The sequence below is a fragment of the Myotis myotis genome, unplaced genomic scaffold (genome assembly GCF_014108235.1).
Source record: "Myotis myotis isolate mMyoMyo1 unplaced genomic scaffold, mMyoMyo1.p scaffold_m19_p_12, whole genome shotgun sequence".
Classification (NCBI taxonomy): Eukaryota; Metazoa; Chordata; class Mammalia; order Chiroptera; family Vespertilionidae; genus Myotis; species Myotis myotis.
Genome location: NW_023416316.1, coordinates 28913255 through 28933555, shown reverse-complemented (window position 1 = coordinate 28933555; position 20301 = coordinate 28913255). Strand labels below are relative to the sequence as shown.

Genomic DNA, 20301 nt, shown 5'->3' with positions numbered 1-20301 from the left:
ACTGGCAACCTTGGCTGTCCCATGAGTCCCCCTTAGTGCTTTCCCCACCCAGGCCTCCTAGGTTTTGGCCATACGCAGGAACGAGACTGGAACATAGACCCTCTTCCTGCTCCCAGAGCTGCTGGAACTCCCAGTGTGTTGGTGAGAGCAGGAAAAAGCTTCCAGAATTATCGTCATTATCTTGGTGTCTGCCCCACTCTTGAGCTGAAGTGGAAGGGCAGTGAGACCTGCAGAGGCTGTGAAAGGAGATTCGCAAACACAGGTTGGGACTGTGCTTCTGCCCTCCACCTGCCTGGGAGTGACTCTCTCCCGACTCCATACATACTACCCTCTGACCCCTAATTGGTGACATGACTGCTTTCAACCCACACAGGGAGCTCAAAAGGAAGCGTCATAATAATAATATTTAATATTGTTATTGTATATTCTATAGCACTTCCTACCACACCTGGCATTGTTCCATACATATGTTATCTCACTTAATCCCCACCTAATGCAGCCTAATGAGGTAAGTACTAGTATTATCCCCATTTTACAGATAAAGAGAGTAAGAGCAGGTCCAGCAGGAACAGTGTATCCTGGGAGGGCTGCACCGAGAAGAGCTGGAGGGACTTTCACAGAGGTGGGGGCAGGGCCACCGGGTCCAACAAGGGATGGCCTGGGACTAACAGCAAGCAGCCACTGCCCCGTAGTGGGAGGCGGCGAGAGCAATGTAACTGAAACACAGCCTAAGCCCTGCAAAGGGCACCGATATCTTGACCTTTCTCCACCCCGCCCCCCAACCAGTCCCGCCTTCCCTGCTCTCTGATTTCCTAGCTGTGCTTCCCACCTGCCAAACCCAACTGGAAGCCAGAGACCCAGGCGGTACAGCCCATAGATATTAGCCTCCTGGGGCACAGAGCAGCTGGAGATTGGATCTGGGGGACACGGAGACTCCACATGCCTAAGGTCCATGGCTAGGAAAGACTGGTTTGGAACAAGGGGCATCTGGACCCAAAGACCCGCTCCCTGAGATGTTGCAAAGTGCCACCTGGGAAAGGGGGTTGAGAGGAGCCAGATTGGGGACAGAAGACTGGATTCTAGACCCAGGTCTGCTGCACTGCTCTGTGACCCTGAACGAGACTCTGGGCCTCAGTTTCCCCTTTACACGAAGAGGAGGTGTCCCACTCTGGGACAGCCAAGGTGCCCAGACAGACGGAGCCTGTGTTCCCACTGCCTACCTCTCCCTTGCCTCAAATGAACCTGGCACCAAAGGCTGAGGCCCCAGCATCCTTGAGGAAGCCATGCCAGATGCTGGGCAGACACACCCGCTCCTCTGCCCGCCTCGGGACTCAGACTTGTCCCAGGTAAACTCCTTCCGTCTCCCTGAGGGCCCGGCTCCTCAGTCTCTCCTCCCTTTGTGCTGCCAGCATTCCCTGGTCCACAACTCAGAACCCCACCCAGGATGGGCTCCCTCCTTCCAGTGAGGAGGTGCAGGACCCTGCCTAGGCTAGCACCCCACAGACCCTCCATCGGGCACCAAGGGCGTCCCTGACCACTGAGATCTGTGTTCCGGCGGAGTATTCTCTTCTCTCCCCTTCCCACCCCACCCAGCTCTACTCCACCCATGCTGCCCCGGGGGGGGGGGGGGGGGGCGCCCCACCCAGGTTTTCAGACAAACAAAATCAAGGAGAAAGAGTTAGCAAAGAGGAGGGAGCTCATTACCAAAAATTAAGGAGGTGGCATGCCCTGGAGGAAGATGAGCGGGACTGGGCTGGCAGGTACGCACAGAGATGGGCTCCAAGGTACACAAGATGTTCACTTGTCAGTATGCAAAGACCCAGACACAGAGCCAGGCAGTGACAGAGCCAGAGCCAGAGCCAGAGCCAGAGACACGGTGGGCCAGAGGCACAGACCCACAGAGACAACCAGACACCCTGAGAGGGAGACCCACACACGCAGCAACCCTGGGAAGTGCACACTTGCCTGTGCTCACACAGAGGCGGGCGCACAGGAGACGGGAGCCAAGCTCAGAATTTAGGGAGACTGATTTCAATCCAAACAAGTCAGAACGTTAAGGAAACACGGGCTCCTCCAAAGTGGGCCGTGGAAAGGACTCAGCCCGGGAGGCAAGGACAGAGATGGGGTGTGGGAGCTGTCTAGCCCCCCACAGGGCAATTCTCCTCCCAAGTCCACCGTGGAAAATGGATTAAGGTACTTTCCTAAAGTAAACGAAGAGATTTCTTTCTGGAATGTGCTCGCAGCCAGATCGGCTAATCAGAGGCATTGCCGGGAAGTGTGTGGGGAGGTGGGAAGCTTTCCTCCTGGCCCTGGCACTCCCTGCCACTTGGCTCAGGTCCCTCCCAGACTCTGCCCTGCCTCGCTGCTCCTGGCCAGGCCTCACCCTTTCTCATACCAACTGACCCTCCACCCAACATGTCCCCTTGGCTGGGTGCTCTTCTGCCCTCCACACCTGTGTGTGTGGCCCCCTCTTGTGTCTCCCTCCAATCTTACCCCAAAAGCCTCCTCTAGTCAGGGCATAGCAAACCATCATCCCCACTCTTCTCCTCCCCTCCCACCCCCCTTCCCCCTCCCAGCCCCCTCCCCCCTTGGCAGGAAATTCAGAATCTGTGAAATGAATCTGATGCAGAAGAGGATGTTGAATTCAATGACCTTAAAAACACAGCGTTCAGTATCTCTCCTTCACCACCACCCGCTTCCCCAGCTCTGCAGGAAAAGCCATGAGGTGAGATGACATTTATTGACTGTTTACCATCCGCTGGTCATTGTGCGAAGTCCCTTTCCTGAACTATCTTCCATTACTTCCTCCTTTCAATATCTCCCAATTCACAGATGAGGAAACTGAGGTTCAGAGGGGAGAATGATCACCCGCAGGTCCCACAGCTAGAGAGAGGGCAAGCTGGGCCTGGAATCTAGGCTCGACTACTTTCCTTAACCAGGTAAACTCCTTAACCAGGCCTCCCATCAGCAGAAGGCCTCCCACCACCGCCTGAGCTGACTGGTCAAGGTCAACAGCAGGATTTGAGAAGAAAGGATGGCGGAAAGACATGGGGGATGCTGGGGAAGACAGCGGGTGGGACACTGCAGGTGGGATCAATGTGGCCGGAATGAAACTCTGAAGCCACATGAGTTGCCCTTCCTCCCCCAGGGCCTGGGAAGGGAACACTCCCTCTGGCATGCTTCCCTCCAACATTCCGTCCACTCCTCTTGCGAGCTGGGGACAAAGAAGGGTGGAGACCTGAGATGGAGCTGCCTTCTCCCACCCCACCCCCAGAGTCCTCGCTGTGTGACCCTGCTTTTGCCACCCACGCTCTCTGGGCTATGGTCTACTCATCTGTGAAATGGCTGTGGAGCAAGAGCTGGTTTGGCCTCTAAAACTCACAGTTCTCCTGCCAAACCCAGGAGTCCTCGGCACCCGTGGGGTTAACTCTGCAGGAGGGCTTGGGTTGAGGCCACTTTCCCTTTTATTCTCGGTGAAACTTGAGGATTGGGTGAGGAAGGAGAAGGTGAGAAGGAGCATGTGATCGCCTGCCAGAGCTTCCTGGGCTCAGGTGTGCCAAGCCCTTTGCCTTCCTGTGCAGTCAGGGCACCAGAGTCAGTCAGCCCAACCCCAGTCTTACGGACTCAGATGCGCCTCAGACCGGAGAACTGAAACCGGGGGAGACAAGGGTGTATGCAGCTTGGTCTCTGGGATAGGACCACTGACTGTAGAAGATGATGGAAGCATGGGGATGGCTTCCTGGAGAAGGAGGCATCAGAGCAGATCAGGAGGGTTTTAGTGAGTGGACAGGTTAGGAAGGCACAGGAGCACACAGAGAAGTCGGATGGATGGAGTGTTGTGAAGGGATGGCTAGAGCCAGGGGCCAGGGCCGGCAGGGCCTGAATGCAGGCGGGGTGGGGGGTGGGGGGGTTGGATTATCTCTGGACAGTGGGGAAAGCCATGGAAGGAGACTCACTTTCAGAGGGGCTTCAGAACAATTCCTCTGGTTGCTGTATAAACTGACTGGGGCAGGCCTGGAGGTAGGGAAGCCGCTTAGGGGCTGTGACCAAGCAATGGGTGGATTTTGGCGGAGCCTGAACAGCTGCCAGCTGTAGAAGACAATATAGGTTCCCGGTCTGATTGGACTCCTCCAGCAACGGAGAGCTCACTATTTCTTGGGTAGCCGCCCTCCCCTCCGGGCAGCTCTGCCTGGGAGGAAGCTCTCCCCTAGGCCAGGCCAGCCCCTCTTCCTAGGCTGATGGGGAATGCAGGGATCAGGAAGGGGATGCCATTCACGTGCGGGACTCCCAGGAAGATGGGAGCTTGGGGCAAAGTGTGGCGCCGCTGAGTTCAAGCTGAGAGGAAGGGGCTCTCTGACCTGGCTGCGTGCTCCTAGCTGGGCACGCTGGGTGTTTGTGTCCAGATACGCTGACGCTCCTTAGCTGGTCCCAGGAAAACAGCAGGACCAGCAGATAAATGTTGACACAATGGGCAGTTTCAGGCATATATTTTATTGTTGTTGTGTTTGTTTTTTTTATAAAAGCAAGAATACATGTATTGAGTGGAGGATTAAGAGAGTAAAGACCCTATTTAGAGTCTCCAACCCCGCCCCCCTAAAACTAAGACATCTGCTATATATTTTTTTTTAAAAAAAAGAGCAAATATGAAACTTATGACCTGGACTTCACCCCACTTCTCATGCCTACATTATGACAAAACACATTATTCAGCTCCTACTTATATACAGTCAAAGGCTCACACCTGGCCTGTGGCACCCTCCTCCCAGCCCTGCCCATATTCCCATCGTACCATCCCCAAGGCCTCCCCTGAGCCCCTGCTTGGAAAACAGGGCAGACACACACGCACCCAGAAACATATCTGGACCCTCCTCCACCTGCAGCCCCTGAAACATGCAGGCCCCTGACACTTTCCTCACTCACCCCCAACCCCCCCTTAACCCCCTCACCCCCAGCTAAAATCCTTCCACTTGGTCCTTTGCCCTGAATATCTGGGGAAACACACACACACACACACACACACACACACACACACACACTCATACCCGCTGCCCATCCCTCCCTTGGAGAGACAAAGTTCTGTTGGCCCTACGCTCTGTCCACCACAGTTTCAGGACAGTGGCCTGAAGTCCTATGTGGGCAGGGGCCAGTGGAAAGTCCTGGAGGGGCTGTCCAGAGGGGTGGGGGCAGACAAGGAGCTTCTCAGGCTGGAGGGAGGTCGTGAGGGGGACTTGCAGGGAGCAGCCCCTGCACAGTCAGTGGATGCTCCAGGGAGAGGGGCAGGGGTCGCCCTGCCGCTCAGACCTGCTCCTTGTGCTTCACGTGGGCCAGCTTCACATTCTCCTGCTCAGTGGAGGGTGGAGGCTGCTCCAGGTGGCAGCCGATCATGAGCTGGTACACGAAGACTCCCGCAATGGAGCCCAGGAGCGGGGAGACGATGGGCACCCACCACCACTGGCGGCCGGTCCTGGGGGGCAGAATATGGAGTTAGGGGCGGGCGGGGCCAGCAGAGGGAAGGCGAGCTGAGGCTGGCGGGGTGGGGGTGGCACTCACGTGAACACTTCCGAGCCCCAGCCGGCGATGGCGGTGAAGAGGCGGGGGCCGAAGTCCCGGGCAGGGTTGACAGCGTAGCCAGAGTTGAAGCCCATGGAGGTGCCGATGACCAGAACCACCAGGCCCACGGTGAAGGCCTCCAGGCCCCGGGGGACGGGGTTGTTGTAGGGGTCCACAATGGCCAGCACACACACGATGAGGGAGGCTGTGCCGATGAACTGGCGAGCAGGGAGAGCAGGGTGAGGAGTAGCCCCCACCCCACCCTCTGGCCCCGCCTTTGGGCCTCTGGCTTCCCTCCGGCTCTTAGTCTTGTCACCGCCCGGACAAGTGGTGCTAGGACAGTGGTGCTAGGATTTTTTCAGGGGTAAGGATCCTCTGGGGAGCTGGTTAAATATAAAGAGCTGCCATTCTGACTCTGATGGAGGTGTCCCCAGACTTTGAGAAACTCTGCTTTAGACAAGGAGTCCTGTCCCCCAGCAACACATCAGCAGCCCAGGGCAGCCTGGTCCCCTCCCTATGTTCCCTTCACATGTCCCCAGCCCATACCTGGTCGAAGAAGCCATTGACCATGTCCAAGTGTCCAGAAGGATAGGTGGCAAAGATGCCAGCTGTGCCGTTGGGGCCCGAGACGATAAGCTGGTTGTCAGCAAAGGCCAAGATTGCATCTGATGACAGGTTAAACCCCAAGTGGGTGAGTGCAGAGGCCTGAGCCCAGTTTCTCCTCTCTGGCTGGGCCCACCCTCCCAGGGGTCATGGGTAAGTAGAATCACTGCTGTTTACTCAGGAGCCGGAGGCAGTGAGGTGGGTGGGGTGAGGGCCTGAGACGCTATTGTTGCCCAACTTGTTTCTTTCCCCTGTGCCCCGCACCTTGGGCTTGTGCGTGAATGAGTGAGTCATGAGCCGGGGGCCTGGGCAGGCCCCATCTGTCTGTCAGGGGAGGGCCTGATGCCAGCAGGTCCCAAGTAGGAGGAGGGGGTAGTGGAGGAGGGTAATGCTTACCATAGTACAGCCCGAAAACGATCCCAGCACCCAGGAAGGCTCCCAGGGTCTGCGCCAGGGTATAGATGGGCAGCTTGATCCAGGGCTCTCTTGCCAGGAAGCACATGGCAAAGGTCACAGCAGGGTTCAGGTGGGCCCCTGCACAGATGGGAGAGGGGACCTATTGGCCATCGCCTGCCACCATGGGGAGGCCAGGATTCCACACCACCTTCATGTTTCCTGTCTCTGGCCCGGGGGAGCAGGGGTGCAGAGAAGCGTTTCTTGTACCAGATGGCGAGTTGGATTGTGGAACAGGCCAACTCTGCTAATCTCTGATTCCAAGGTGAGAGTTACCTCCACTCCTCTCTTCCCAGGGCTCAGAGCTCAGGCCACAGCTATGCCCTGCCCTTGGGAATGTCCCCCCACCCCACTCCCCAGTGGGACCCCCTGTGAGAATGTTTTGAGGGTGGAGCAAGGCCTTACCGGAGACCTGGCCAGCGATGAGGATGCCCAGGGTGACGGCAAAGCCAAAGGCCAGGTTGATGGTAAGGAAACCACCATGGGTGCCCCGGCTGAGCACGACCTGGGCCACGGAGCCACAGCCAAACATCTGTGTCAGGAAACAGAAAACGGAGGGAGGGTGAGGCCTGGCTGAGGCTCAGCAACTCTCACTTTAGAGGGAAGGGTGAAGCCAGCGACCTCTGCCTGCCCCATCAGGAGGACGGAGGGCCGGTCCTGGACTTCAATCGAAACCCTTCCTGCTGCAGTTGCACTCTGAGAAGAAGCGAACATGCCCTTCCACCTGCAATATCCCAACTCTCACATAACAGGTCCCCGTGGAAGCAGAGTCTGCAACTGGGCGCCCTAAAGATGGCTGAACCATCTTCATTGATTTTTCTTGAACCTCAACAGGAGTAGGGTGGAGGGGAACAGTTTTCATCTTAGCAGTTTCTCCCCAGCCCTTCACTCATTCATCCCCCACCTGCAGGTGCCTCCCTTTTTGCCCCAAAGAAGAGCTAGGTGGTGGTGGTGGTGGTGGTGGTGGTGGTGGTAGTGGTAGTGGTGGTGGTGGTGGTGGTGGTGGTAGTGGTGGTGGTGGTGGTGGTGGTGGTGGTGGTGGTAGTGGTGGTGGTGGTGGTGGTGGTGGTGGTGGTGGTGATGGGGGCGGCACAAAGAAATGGGGAGGAGGCCAGAAGTTAGGCTGAATCCACTTCTCCTGAATCTGGGATGTCAGAGCCCCTGCCCATGCCCCTGGCTCCCCTCAGCTCCTCTCAGCACCCTCGCCCTCCTTGACCTGTCCTTGACCTAGAGCCTCCTCTCTCCACCAGCCCTGACCTCTCTGCCCCCAGTGGTCCAGGGCCCCCCTCAGATGTGGAGTTCCTAAAGACAATAAGTGGCTCCTCTCACTAGCCCTAGTCCAGGCCCCTGGGCAGTGGAAGGGGGGGAGATTAGTTCTAAGCTCTCTGCCAGGGATGGGAGGGGGATTCAAGAGGACTAAAGTCCTACAAGAACAGAATGTACTGCTTCCCTTGTTCAAATGCATAAATGCTTCTGCTCCGGTTGTAAAGGGCTGTTGCCCTGAGCCTCCAGAGTATCCCCCAAAGCTGCCCTGCCCAGGTCTCCTCTCTCACCTTCCCATAACTAAAGGTTTGCTATCTACCCAGCAGGCAATTTCCAAGGCCGGTGCTAAGGGTCCCTGTCCATTCTGACGGGTCAGTGTCCTGCTGTACTGGGTTGTTAGGCATTCTCATTATCATCCCTCAGAAAGATCAAGAGATAGTGGAGAAGCCCGCGGCAAAGGTGATGCAGGGCAAAGGTGTACAGGCAGGTGCGAGCAAAGATCAGAGGTGTGAGTGTGTGGGGGTAGGAGGAGTGACGGGCACATGTGGGTCTGGGGAACCCTGTTGAGCTTGGCAGGCTCTGGTCTCAGCTCCTTGCCCGCCTGAAGGCCAGACCTGGCTCCATCCCAGGAGGCCTTGGAGTGAGAAGCCGTCTGAGCCAGTTCTACCACCTTGGGGCTAATCTTCCTCTTCCTCACCCTCCTTCTCCCCAGTGCCCCTCCCTTACTAGGTACCCCAGAGAAAGGGGCTCTCCTGGCCCTAAAGCCAATTCTGATTCCACTACTGCAGGCTCTAGGCCCCCAACCCTCAGAGGTGTACCCAGGCAAGCCCTCCCCCACCTCTCGGGGGGTCTCCCAAGCCTGGCTCTCTCTCTTCAGGCTGCCCTTCAGGTGCTGCCTTTCACTGACACCCAATGCCTCACACTCACCTGAGCCTGAAACCCTCCTTCCTGGGCTCAGCACTAGGCCTGACTGCTCCTTTGTGGGGGAGGTGAACTGAGACTTGGGAGGGGACAGGGCGGCCCCTCCGTGAATGTGGAAAGCAACGTCCCCTGTCCTGGCTGCTCTCAAACGGGGACAGGGAGTGGGGGACTCAAGGCTCTGGGACAGGAGAATGATAAGCACCTGCCCCACGCCTGTCTTGACACAGGGGAGAGGAGGAATGGGGATGACTGGTAGGGCCACTGGTCCTGTGAGGGGCTGTGGATAAAGTGCCCCCCTGGTTTCCTTACCCCCCCTTCCTGTTTCCAGAGGTGAGTCTCAGCTCTCCTCTTCCCACGTGCCAGTTCCATCACTGCCTCCCATTGGGGTGGGCCACGCCAGCCCTCCCTGCCTCTGGTTAAGCTTCCAAGTCGGTCGGGGGCTGGCAGGTCTGCAGGACCTGGGGCTGGGGCTGGGGCTGGGGCAGGAATGGGGTAGCCTACCCACTACAATTGAGCAACTCAACCCAGAAGTAACCAACGGGGAAAACAGAGGTAACCACCACAGGAGCTGCTGAAAATCAGAAACTGGGACAGGAAATGGGGACTCTAACCGCTGTGCCTGCCAGACCCAAAAAATGCAAACAGTCACCCAGGAACAACCCAGGGACGAAACTGGTATAACCAGGGAGTAACTGGGCCTGGGGAGCAACCAGGCAGGGGACGTGTCCACTCGAGAACCCACGGAGTAGCTCAGGGCCTGGGTCACTGACAGGGTCTGGGAGTGGCTCAGCGGAGGGGAGCCACTTCAGGGACACCACTTCCTCTGCGCCTGGGCCCCACGCCTTCCACGGCCTCCTATCGGCAGGATCCTGCTTTCCTCTCGCTCTGCTGTTTGCACCCTGTGGGCCTCCGCCCTCTGCCCCAACCCGTGGCAAACTGTCCTCATGGGAACTTTTGGACTTTCTGAGGCTTAATTATTCATTAGGGGCCAGGTATCAGAAGCCAAATAACCTAATAAGGGCCCATCTGCCTCTGCCCTCACTTCGTCCGGGGCTGGGACGCTGAGAACTTGGGGAGCCATGGGAGCCTTGAGAAAGGGCTGGAGGTGCCAGAGGGCAGGGGTGGCCTCGGGTCGGCCTGTGGGCTGGGTCACTGGGGAGTGACAGCCCTAGGAGATGGGGTGAAAGCTAGGCGGGGAGAGCACTCTGGGAGGGATCAAGGTGGGGATCAGAGCTGGGAGAAGGGTCAGGGCTGTCTTGAGAAGCACAGCGCTCCGATGCACAGGGTTAGGGCGGTGAGGGGCGGGGGGCAGAGGGGATTCCCTAGGCCCCCCCACTCACCACGAGGATGAGGGTTCCCAGGCACTCAGCCAGCGCCTGGCGCAGCAGCCGGTAGCGGATGTGGAGCATCTCCCCGCAGCGGTTCACCAGCTCCTTCTGTCGACCCATGTCGGGGCAGTTAGCGGCGGGCGGACAGGTGGCGGAGCGCAGAGGGAGGCGGCGGGCGGGGCGCAGTGCCCGTGAGCGCCGGCTGGCGCCCTTTATAGCAGCGGGAGGCACAGGTCCCGCCCGCCCCGCGCCCTGCGCCCCGCCCGCTCAGTCCAGCTTCGCAAGCGCTTAGCCCGCCCAGCCCCGCAGGCGTGGGCGGCCTCCCCACACCTTGCCTGGGAGGTTGGTGGGGATGCGGGGTTGGTGGTGCTAATGAGGAAGGTGGAGGAACGTGGGGTGTGAGGGACCTTAGGAGTGAAGTTGGCCCCGGAGAGCACTTGGGGGAGGATGTGTCTTGGAGGCTGAGGGCCAATGGTGGGGTTCAGGCATGTGCAGGGCGTGGCTGGGGGGAACGGAGCTGCCAGGGAGATTGCCTTGGCCCCTGACCCCGAGCTTTGCTGTCATCCCCGCCATGGACATGTCAGAAAGAGCTACAGGACGGCTGGAGCCAGCATGTCCTCAGCCAGGGGGCTGGAGGGAGGAGGCTGTGGGCCCCAAGGGAGAAGAGACCCTCTCACAGGCCAACGCAGGGGCACGCACAGAACGCGTGCTGAGTTCCAGCCAGAGCGCACGGGCCTTTGCCCCTTCTGCTGTGAGTGCTCCACCTGTTGCATGACCAGCTCTGTCCACACATGGCATCGGTCTTGTAGGCCTGATCACACTCGCTGGGCATCTCTCATGCTGTGCACATCCTGTTGGATATGGCTGAGTTGACTGAGGTGGTCACACATGTACCTGAGTGCATTTTGCACATGGCTCCAGGGACTGAAGTTGTCCATGCCACATGCTTGCCTGCAGATTAAGTCCCAGCTGGGTTTGTTTTCCTTAATTTTTTTGTTAATCCTCACCCGAGGATATTTTCCCCACTGATTTTTTTTTTTTTTTTTTAAAGAGAATGGAAGGGAGGGGGAGAGACACAGAGAGAAACATCAATGTGAGAGACACATCAACTGGTTGCCTCCCGACCGGGGCAGGGATTGAGCCTGCAACCAAAGTAGGTGCCATTGACCGGAATTGAACCTGTCACCCTTCAGTCCTCCAGCTGACGCTCTAACCACTGAGCCCCAGCTGTTTTTAACCCTCTCCTCTCCCACTCTGGTTGATCCTGTCCAAGGGCGAGTCTGTCCTTTTAAGAGATTGAACTGCCTAAACTGTTGGGGAGTCAGCCCCATCTGAGGGGTGGGTGTCGTTCAATAATTGGGAATCTGAGGTTTAGTGGCCTGGGCCCAACTCCCACAAGACTGGAAGCAAATATGCCCTCACCCCAGTCCCTTTCATAGCACTGCCAGGGGAGACCAAAGAAACCACTTTTGCCAGATGAACTTGATCCAGGTGGGCAAAGGGCCCTGGGAACTTGTCCCTTGAGAAATGGCTGTCAGAAATGAAGGTTCTAAAGGTGACTAAAGCCCAAAGAGATGGGATTTAGCAATACATATCAGGTAAATTTACACACACGTACCCACACGTACCCTGAGGCTGACAGCCACACAGCCTATGGACACTGAGCTCTGGTCACATGCTCAAGGGGTCCCATTTACATGAGAACCTGGTCATATATATGGACCCCACATACAACATCTCTCATACCCTTGGCTCAGAGAGGTGCACCCCACCTTCTGGGCCCCCATGGGCTGGGAGGTCCCATGGTGAATCAGGGTGCCATCACTGAGTGTCTACCCACAAACCCGCTGCCAGTGTGTGACTCAGGATGGAACCCTAGACTCCTGGTGCCAGAGCCCAGCCTGGGAAGGGGGAACATGCTGCCCTCCCTTCTCCCTGCCTCGTGATGTACTTCTCAGCTCCTCGCTGCCTCCGGTGGGGCTGCAAAAGCAGCATAGGTGGGAACAAGCAAGGGAGTCCTCACAGTGAAGAAAGTGGAGAACCCCAGCCCAGGGCACCTCCTCCTGAGCCTGTCAGCCTGGGACCCAGAGCAGGGGAGAGAAACAGGGCAGCTCTGCCACCAGCAGGCACCTACAAGGTTCCTGCACACAGTTTGCACTCAGCTCACAGAGGTGTTCCCATGTGCTGCAGGGGAGAGCAGATCACACATACAGCCAAGGACTTGCGTATCTTGTTCACATTAAGCAGCATTTAATACATGTGCACCTACATGTACTCACTGTGTGCAGGTATGTATGTGCCCACCTATAACCTGAGGCTACAGTTCACCACAGAGCATCTTTGCCACCCTCTCTAATGGAGGCAGCTCCATGCCAAGGCACATGGTTTGGCAAGAGGAACAAGAGCTGGCTCTCATTTCTCTATGGTCCCGAATCAGGGCTCAACCTTCAGGACCGTGTCCCCATACACTCCCACCAAACTCATTCCTCTCTGTAACTGGTGGTTACACGCATGTTCATATGCGTGCATACACATGCACATTGGTATGTGCTAGGGTTGGAGCTGAGCAGGTATGGGTAGGGCTTCATGCTTCCTAATGGGCCTGAGAAGACCCTGCCTGGAGGAGGGAAAGGGTGCAATGCCCCGCAAGGGTTCCTTGTCCCTGTCAGCTCTCCTGAGGTCATTTAGGACTAAAAGGGGTCAGGGCCGGAGGACACCTGTCCATAAACACCAGGCTAGTGTAGTCCATGTGCATGGCGCCCCCTGGCTGAAAAGGCAGAAGGAAGCCTGGCTTCACAGAGAAGAGAGTGAGTTTGGCGAGGCCCTGACTGAGTCACACAGCTCCCCTGGAGCCCTCGGGGCTCCCTGTTGTGCTTTGGGAAGGAAAGCCAAGGCCAAGTGCAGGCTGGAACCCAGCCCACCTGGGAGCTCCTGGAGGAGGCTCCATCTCCTCCCAGGGCATCTTGAGCAAGGTGTGTGTCTCACCTGGGTGGAAGGGCTGAGCTCATGGAGGGGTCTTGACCCATCCACCCGTGGGAGGCTGTGACTCCTTGAGGTTAGAGCTGGGGGAGTGGGTTCCCGGTCAAGGGAAGGGCTGAAGATGCAAGTCCCAGCCTGCTGAATCAGAGGTGCTGGCTGGGGCCCTGTAAGGAGTGGGGTGTGGAACACCCATCATTTCCCACCCCCAAAACATTTTTGCCTGAATGGGTGCAGCCTGAAACAGCAGAAGAGACATGGGTTTTGCTGTCAGCAAGTGGGGTGAAGAAGAATATTGACACAGAAAATGAATAATGCTGCAATCCCCCCAGCCTCCCTGACCCCCTAACCCCTTGCAGAGCATTGGAGCAGGGTGATGGAGGAGGCCAAAGCCGACATAGGCATTTCCAATGTATTTTTATTTATTTATTCACGTACTTATCCTCATCTAAGGATATTTTCTCCACTGGTTTTTTAAAATATATGTTATTAATTTTTTACAGAGAGGAAGGGAGAAGGATAGAGAGTTAGAAACACCTATGAGAGAGAAACATTGATCAGCTGCCTCCTGCACACCTCCTACTGTGGATGTGCCCGCAACCAAGGTCCATGCCCTTGACCAGAATCGAACCTGGGACCCCTCAGTCCGCAGGCCGACGCTCTATCCACTGAGCCACACCGACTAGGGCTCCACTGATTTTTAGAGAGAGTGGGAAGCAGGGGGAGAGACAGAGAGCGAGAAACACCGATGTGAGAGAGACACATCTATCAGAGATATGTGACCTTGACCAGAAGCGAACCTGCAACTCTTTAGTTGCGGGCTGACACTCTAACTACTGAGCCAAACCAGCCAGGGTCACGTTTTCAATTTTAGAACGTACTTCCTCTCATATACAAAACAATCCCCAGAAGTGGGTCTATTTTTCCCTTTCCACAAACGACAAAACTGAAGTTTGGAGAGAAGTCACTTGCTAAGGTCTCATTCGACCGCTGAGTATTGAGCTTGGGATTCAAACCCCATGGGGATGGAGAGAGGCGGTGAAAGGACAGAGACCAGGGAGCCACACGAAGCCCCTTCAGGCGTGAGCCCCCTTTCTAGCGTGCGCACCGCTCTTAGGCCACTGCTGGACACCCTTCTGGTTTCTGGGCCTTGGGAGTCGGGGTAGCTGTAGGCTGGCATGGGGAGTGGAGAACAGAGATGAATCACTGAATTATGAGCGTCTCCAGACTGGGGGGCGGGCAGGCATCTCCTCCTACTGCGCCAATAACCACCCCCTGTCTGCAGACAGACAGACGAGATGGCAGGGAACCTGTGAATGGGAACTGCCCCCTCAGGCACAGCCAGCCAGATGAGCAGCTGGACATTGAGAAAATCTACCTTTTGACCCATATCCTGGGGACTCTAGGTTCACTTCCTGGTGTCCCTGAGCTGCCCTCGGCACCCTTTGAGGACAGCAGAGGGTCATGGAGGGGAGTCAGAGGGATGGGATAGAGACGTAGACCTCTTTTTTTTTTTTAATTTTGTTTTATTGCTTAAAGTATTACAAAGAGTAATACATATGTCTCCTTCCCCCCCCCCTTGAAATTCCCCCGGCCTCCCCTACCCCCCAGTGTCTTATGTCCGTTGGTTATGCTTATATGCATGCATACAAGTTCTTTGGTTGATCTCTTACCCTCTCCAAGACCTCTTGCTGAGTCATAGGGGCAGGCTGATGGGGGCAGAGCCCTCTTACAGACCTAGAACTTCCATTCTAAGCCTGGCTTGGCCACTGACCAGTCAGGGGCCCTGGACAGCTCTCCTCCCTCACCTCTCAGAGCCTCAGTGTCTCCATCAGCCACCTGGAAGTTTCAGGTGGAGTCCTCTCCAAACCCCAGACCCAGGGCCTCGGTCAGAATCAAACAAGATTGTGGATGTTTTTCAGGCTTTGAAAACTGTATTATACAGTCAACATAGAAGAAAGGATTCATTCCAGAAGCTGCCTCCTTAATCAGAGCCTCATGTCTTCATGTGTGAATAGCCACGTGTGTTCTTGGCTGTGTGTATGCATGTATCCAAAAAGGTCTGTGTGTACATGTGGGCAGCCATGGGGCCCACACATGTATGTATGTATCCATGAGGGCCTGTGTGGGCAAATGTGTGTCCACGGGGGCCTGTGTGTGGCCTTGTCTGGGACTAGTTATGGATCTGTGTCCAGTGTTTATAAAAGCCAGAGATAGGAGACAGGGATCTGTTAAGGAGTCTGAAGAGGCACTGGCTGGACACTTGGGCATGCCCCATGCCAGCCCGGGAAGAGCAGAGGTAATGACAAGAGGCTGACACGGACCTCGCTATCACTGCAAACAGGCCTAGGGTGTCCGGAGGGCTCTGGTTCACACCTCAAGACCAAATTCCTGGAGCCCCTGGGTATTGAGCTGGGATTCAAACCCCATGGGCTTGAATGGGGAGATGGGCTTTCTGATGTCTCGTCTCCCTCCTCACTAACAGGAAAGCTCCTGGATCCAGGATAAGGTTGCTTCAGAGGATGAGGAGTTAGAGCCAGGGTCAAGGAAGAAGGTACGCTTGAAGGCTTCCTGTGGGGCCTGAGCCAAGGCCCAGCATTTGCCTGCTCCCTGAAACCAGCAAGAGCCTGGGACATCCTTTGGGCTGAGGCAATCAGAAGGCTTCCTGGAGGAGGAAACATTGGGCTGGGGATTTTGTGGAGAGTTTTCCAGGTGATAGGCTGCTGGGGCAGGCCCTGGACAGGATGGGTGCTGGCCTGGTACATGAAGTGAGGCCAGGAAGAGACACAAGAAGCATAGGAAGGGCCTTGTGTTCCATCTTAAGGGCCTGGATCTTTTTTTTTTTTTTTTAGTTTTATTGCTTAAAGTATTACAAAGGGTATTACATATGTCTCCTTTTTCCACCCGAAGGGCCTGGATCTTACCCCGGGGTGGAGAGGGCAGAGATATTTAAGCTGTGCTTCTTTAAGCCCCAAGAGCTCTGAGGAAGCTCTCTACAGCTGGAGCTGGGGAGAGGGAAGCCAAGGAGGCAGAGCCCTGCCCCACCTCCTGCTCCAACCACAGCATTTTAACCATTTTACATCAAGGTTCTGAACAAAATTACAATTGACAAGTATTTCACTAAGAACAGTGGCTTAGCCCAAGCCAGTTTGGCTCAGTGGATAGAGTGTCTGCCTGTGGACTAAAGGGTCCCAGGTTCGATTCTGGCCAAGGGCACATGCCTGAGTTGCGAGCTCCATTGCCCCCCACCCCTCACCCGTAGGGTGCATGCAGGAGGCAGCCAATCAATGATTCTCTCTCATCATTGATGTTTCTATCTCTCTATCACTCTCCCTTCCTCTCTGAAATCAATAAAAACATATTAAAAAAAAAAAAAGAAGAGTGGCTTATGGGAGACTTGAGGGTTTTAAGCAGGGGCTGGTATGGTCTCCCTTTGCCATTTAGAAGGATCCCTCCAGTGGAGTGGAGACTGGATAAGAAGGGGAAAGACTGAGGCCAGAAAGCCTGGAAGGAGGCCACAGAGGAGAGAAAGAGGCCAGGGCAATGGCTGTAGGGAGGGCGGAAGGTTTGGATTTGGGATTTAGTGGGCAGGGCAGGTGGACAAGAAGCTGAAATTGGAAGTGGACAGAACTGAGTAGACAGGAACCTGAAGCTGAGGTGGGGCCCAGGAAAACTGCTCTGAGAGGCCTGAAAGGGTTGGGGGTGGGGAGACAGGTTCGGGAAGAAGACTCTGCATCTGGTGTTCCAGAAAGGCGATGGGTGTGTGTGAGAGCCCTGGTCTACGCTCCCCTCTTCCCAGCTCAGTCTGGGGGCTAATTACAGGGCAGCCACCAGCTGCCTGCCCGAGGGGAGAGGACTCACAGTTCTGGAGAAGGAGCCAGCGGAGAGGACAGGCTGCAGCAGGAGGTTCTGCAGTCAGACTTCAGGAATGACTTCCTGAGGGCCTCTAGACCTAAGGACAGTGGGATCTGGGCTCCAGCGAGACCCCCTTGGTTGGGAGATAAAGATGAGGCTGTTGTGGAGGGAGATTGGGAAAGGTCAGGGTGCCACATCTGACTATCTTTTTCAACCAAATAGTTGGTTGTCAAGTGGAACAGGGGCTGGATCTCCATGATCCTTTACTCCCTCCGTCAGGGCCCAACCTTGGCATCGTCAGTCTTTAGGAGCCCCCGTCACTGTCCTGTGGAGGTTTCCAGTCCAGGAGAACAGAGGAGACCTGGGTCCTGCTTTTGAGGAGCTCCCAGGAACAGAGGAGATCCAGGCTTGAGCTGAGGTGGACCCGAGTGCTCACGCTCCCACCCCAACCCTTACGCTTGACTGCTCCTTCTCTGGGTCTTGCTGATAACAGCTTCATTCAACTGCCTTGGGGCGAGGGAGTGGGGCAAAGCTGGCAGGCAGCCCAGAACAGGGGAGGGGGCGAGGCTTTTCACTCCTCCCTGCCCCATTGTTCAGGCCTCTCTAGTCCTTTATGCCTCCTCACCCCCCTCCTTGCCCAAAGAAAGCCCAGACTCAGCAGCAAGGCCTGGAGCCAGGACACCTAGATTCTCTGTAGCTCCACTCCCTGCTTCCTGTGTGACCCTGGAGGTGCATACACCTCTCTGGGCCCCATGCAAACCAGAAAAAGTATTCTCCCCACCCCGCTTCCAGAAACTGAAGTGGGAGCGGGAAGTGTCTCTCTTTGGGTTTGGAACCTGCTGGTCCCCCTTAATTCCACGGAGCAGCCTAAGCTGCCCCTTCAGGGAAGGGGCAGGCTGGCCTTTCCTGAGAAAGGTCTGGGTGATTCACGTTCTCAGGCTTCCCCTCCCCTTTATGGCTCACCCGGATTAATGTCTGACTCACAAAGCGACCGGTTATGTGTATATTGGGGGGGGGGGGGGGGGCGCGCGGTTGGGAGGCAGGCTTGGGCTAGACCAAATCTGACAATAGGTCAGTAACCAAGCACCCTCAGGACTTTGTTGAATGTCACTTGCTGCAAGGACCCCTAGGATTGGGAATCTTGTTCTTTTTCTCCAAAGGAGTTGGGCAGAGAAAAATAGGGTCTTTAGCTAAAAGGATTCTGGTTTAGAGAAGGTTATTGGATACCACAGACAGAAGTGATGACCCTCTGAGGATTCACTAAATGCAACTACATAGAGAGGCTTAGTTCTGACAGAATTGGGGAAATGGAAGCCCCCAAAAGGGGAAGGCTTTATTTAAAGCCATTTACAGCTGCAGGTAGGAATCCAGAGCTCCAGCCTCCTGCCGTCAGCCTACCCGTGTCCACCTGCCAAGGTAAATGCGGAGGCCCCGAAGCAGATGCACCCATGGGGATGCGTCATCTACATCACCCTGCAGAGCCTTGCTCACACTGAAGCTCCTTCTCTTCCCCTGAGGTTGCAGCTCCTCAGGCCCCCCATCCCCTTCCAGTGAAGTCATCTTAGACCACACCGGCTTCATCACCTACTTCCCAGAGAAAATCTGCGGAAAACAGGTTGGAGCACAATGTGAGGGATTGAAATTGGAGCCTGGCCTTCCTGCTTCCCCCTCCCCCACTCCCACCCCACTCCTTAAGCTGGAGCAAGGAGTACAGAAAGGATGGTGCATAAAAATCAAGTGAATAAAAAATCATGAACAGAATAAACTGGTGAATATAATAGAATCAGGGGCATAGAAAGGGAGTGGACTGACTATTCTTGGGGGGAAAGGGGTGTGGGGGATGCGGGAATAGACTGGACAGAAATCGTGCACTTATGGATGAGGTCAGTGGGGGAGTGAGGGAGGAGGGAGGGGTGGGAACTGGGTGGAGGGGAGCTATGGGGGGGAAAAGAGGAACAACTGTAATAATCTGAACAATAAAGACTTAATTTAAAAAAAAATAAATAATAAAAAAAAAGGATGGTGCAGCTCCGTGGGTTTATGAGTTCTTGGTCCACTTCCCTAGCCACAGGGGGTACCTGACAAAGCCATTATTATGCCTATTTTAATTTTTTAAAAATATTTTTATTGATTTCGGGGGGTGGGGGAGAGGGAGCTAGAAACATCAATGATGAGAATCATTGATCAGCTGCCTGCATGCTTCCCACTGAGGACTGACCCCACAACTCAGGCATGTGCCCTGACTGGGAATCGAACTGTGACCTGGTTCATAGTTCAACACGACACTCAACCAGAGCCACGCTGGTCTGGCTATCATACCTATTTTAAAGGTGAAGAGGCTAAGCCCGGCAAGAGGAAGTGACTTGCCCAGGATCACTTGGGGAGGTAGCAGGGCCGGGGCTTATTTCCAAAGTGGGATTGGCACGTGCACCTCTTGAAGCCACCTGCTACACAGTCTTGCCTGGGGCACTGACCCCTGCTTCCACCAGGATAATCCAAAACTGGGTTTGTGGAGCGGGTCAGAAGCTACAGGCCTGAAGCCGACTTTCACAGAAAATAAACCCTGGCTGCTGATGTCTAGAGTTCATGAATGAACAGCACCGGGAGGGATGTAGACCCTAGTTTACAAAGCCAATCAATGCCTTAGTCAGTTTGGCTCAGTGGGTAGACCATCAGTCTGTGGACTGAAGGGTCCTGGGTTCAATTCCAGTCAAGGGCACATGGCCCAGTTGCAGTCTCGATCCCCAGTAGGGGGCGTGCAGGAGGCAGCCGATCAATGATTCTCTCATTGTTGATGTTTCTCTCTCTAGCTCCCTCTCCTTTCGTCTCTGATATCAATATATATATATATATATATATATTAAAGCCAATCAATGTATTTGCTATGCTAATCTCAACTATATATATTTAAAGCCAATCAATGTATTCGCTATGCTAATCTCAACCATAGGCCCCATGACAGTGACAGGTAGGGGCTGACATGGGTTCACAAAGACTAGGAGACCAGATTTCCCATATGTGGCTTATCATCTTAAGGATGAAGCCCCATAGACAGGCATCGAAGTCCCTCCACAAACAGGCTCCTGCCTACCACTGAACCTGTTCCGTCTTTCAGAAAATTAGGGTAATTGAAAGTACGTCCTTCATAGGGCTGGTATGAGTGTATGAGCAAATTCCCATAAATGAGATGTGCAAAATAACAAATAGGGCTCAGCAATTATTAGGCTCAATAAACATGGACTTGTTGTCATTCTCTCTCAGGCTGTCTTTCACCACCACCACCCCACACATTCTAGCAGAGATCACAAACTGATTCTCTTTTCCTGGAAGTCTCCTGGTGGTTTCCCGGCCC

General features: G+C 55.3%; 1 protein-coding gene across 1 annotated transcript; it reads right to left on the bottom strand.

Moving 5' to 3' along the window:
• Positions 1-4470: 4470 nt before the first annotated feature.
• On the bottom strand, positions 4471-10320 carry AQP3 (aquaporin 3 (Gill blood group)). The gene is made up of 6 exons (XM_036330583.1): positions 10131-10320; positions 7012-7138; positions 6550-6687; positions 6097-6215; positions 5551-5768; positions 4471-5464 (listed from the first exon to the last, which is right to left on the bottom strand). Exons 1-6 carry the CDS (start codon positions 10236-10238, stop codon positions 5296-5298), a joined length of 879 nt encoding a protein of 292 aa, XP_036186476.1. The 5' UTR covers positions 10239-10320; the 3' UTR covers positions 4471-5295.
• Positions 10321-20301: the final 9981 nt, after the last annotated feature.

Bases quoted from the DNA above. Each gene is read 5' to 3' on its own strand.
- AQP3 (XM_036330583.1), bottom strand. From the start codon at position 10,238: ATGGGTCGACAGAAGGAGCTGGTGAACCGCTGCGGGGAGATGCTCCAC. The intron at 6,216-6,549 runs GTAAGCATTACC...ACCTGTCATCAG, and splicing joins CGTTTTCGGGCTGTACTATG to ATGCAATCTTGGCCTTTGCT. The intron at 5,465-5,550 runs GTGAGTGCCACC...TCTGCCCCCCAG, and splicing joins TGGGGCTCGGAAGTGTTCAC to GACCGGCCGCCAGTGGTGGT.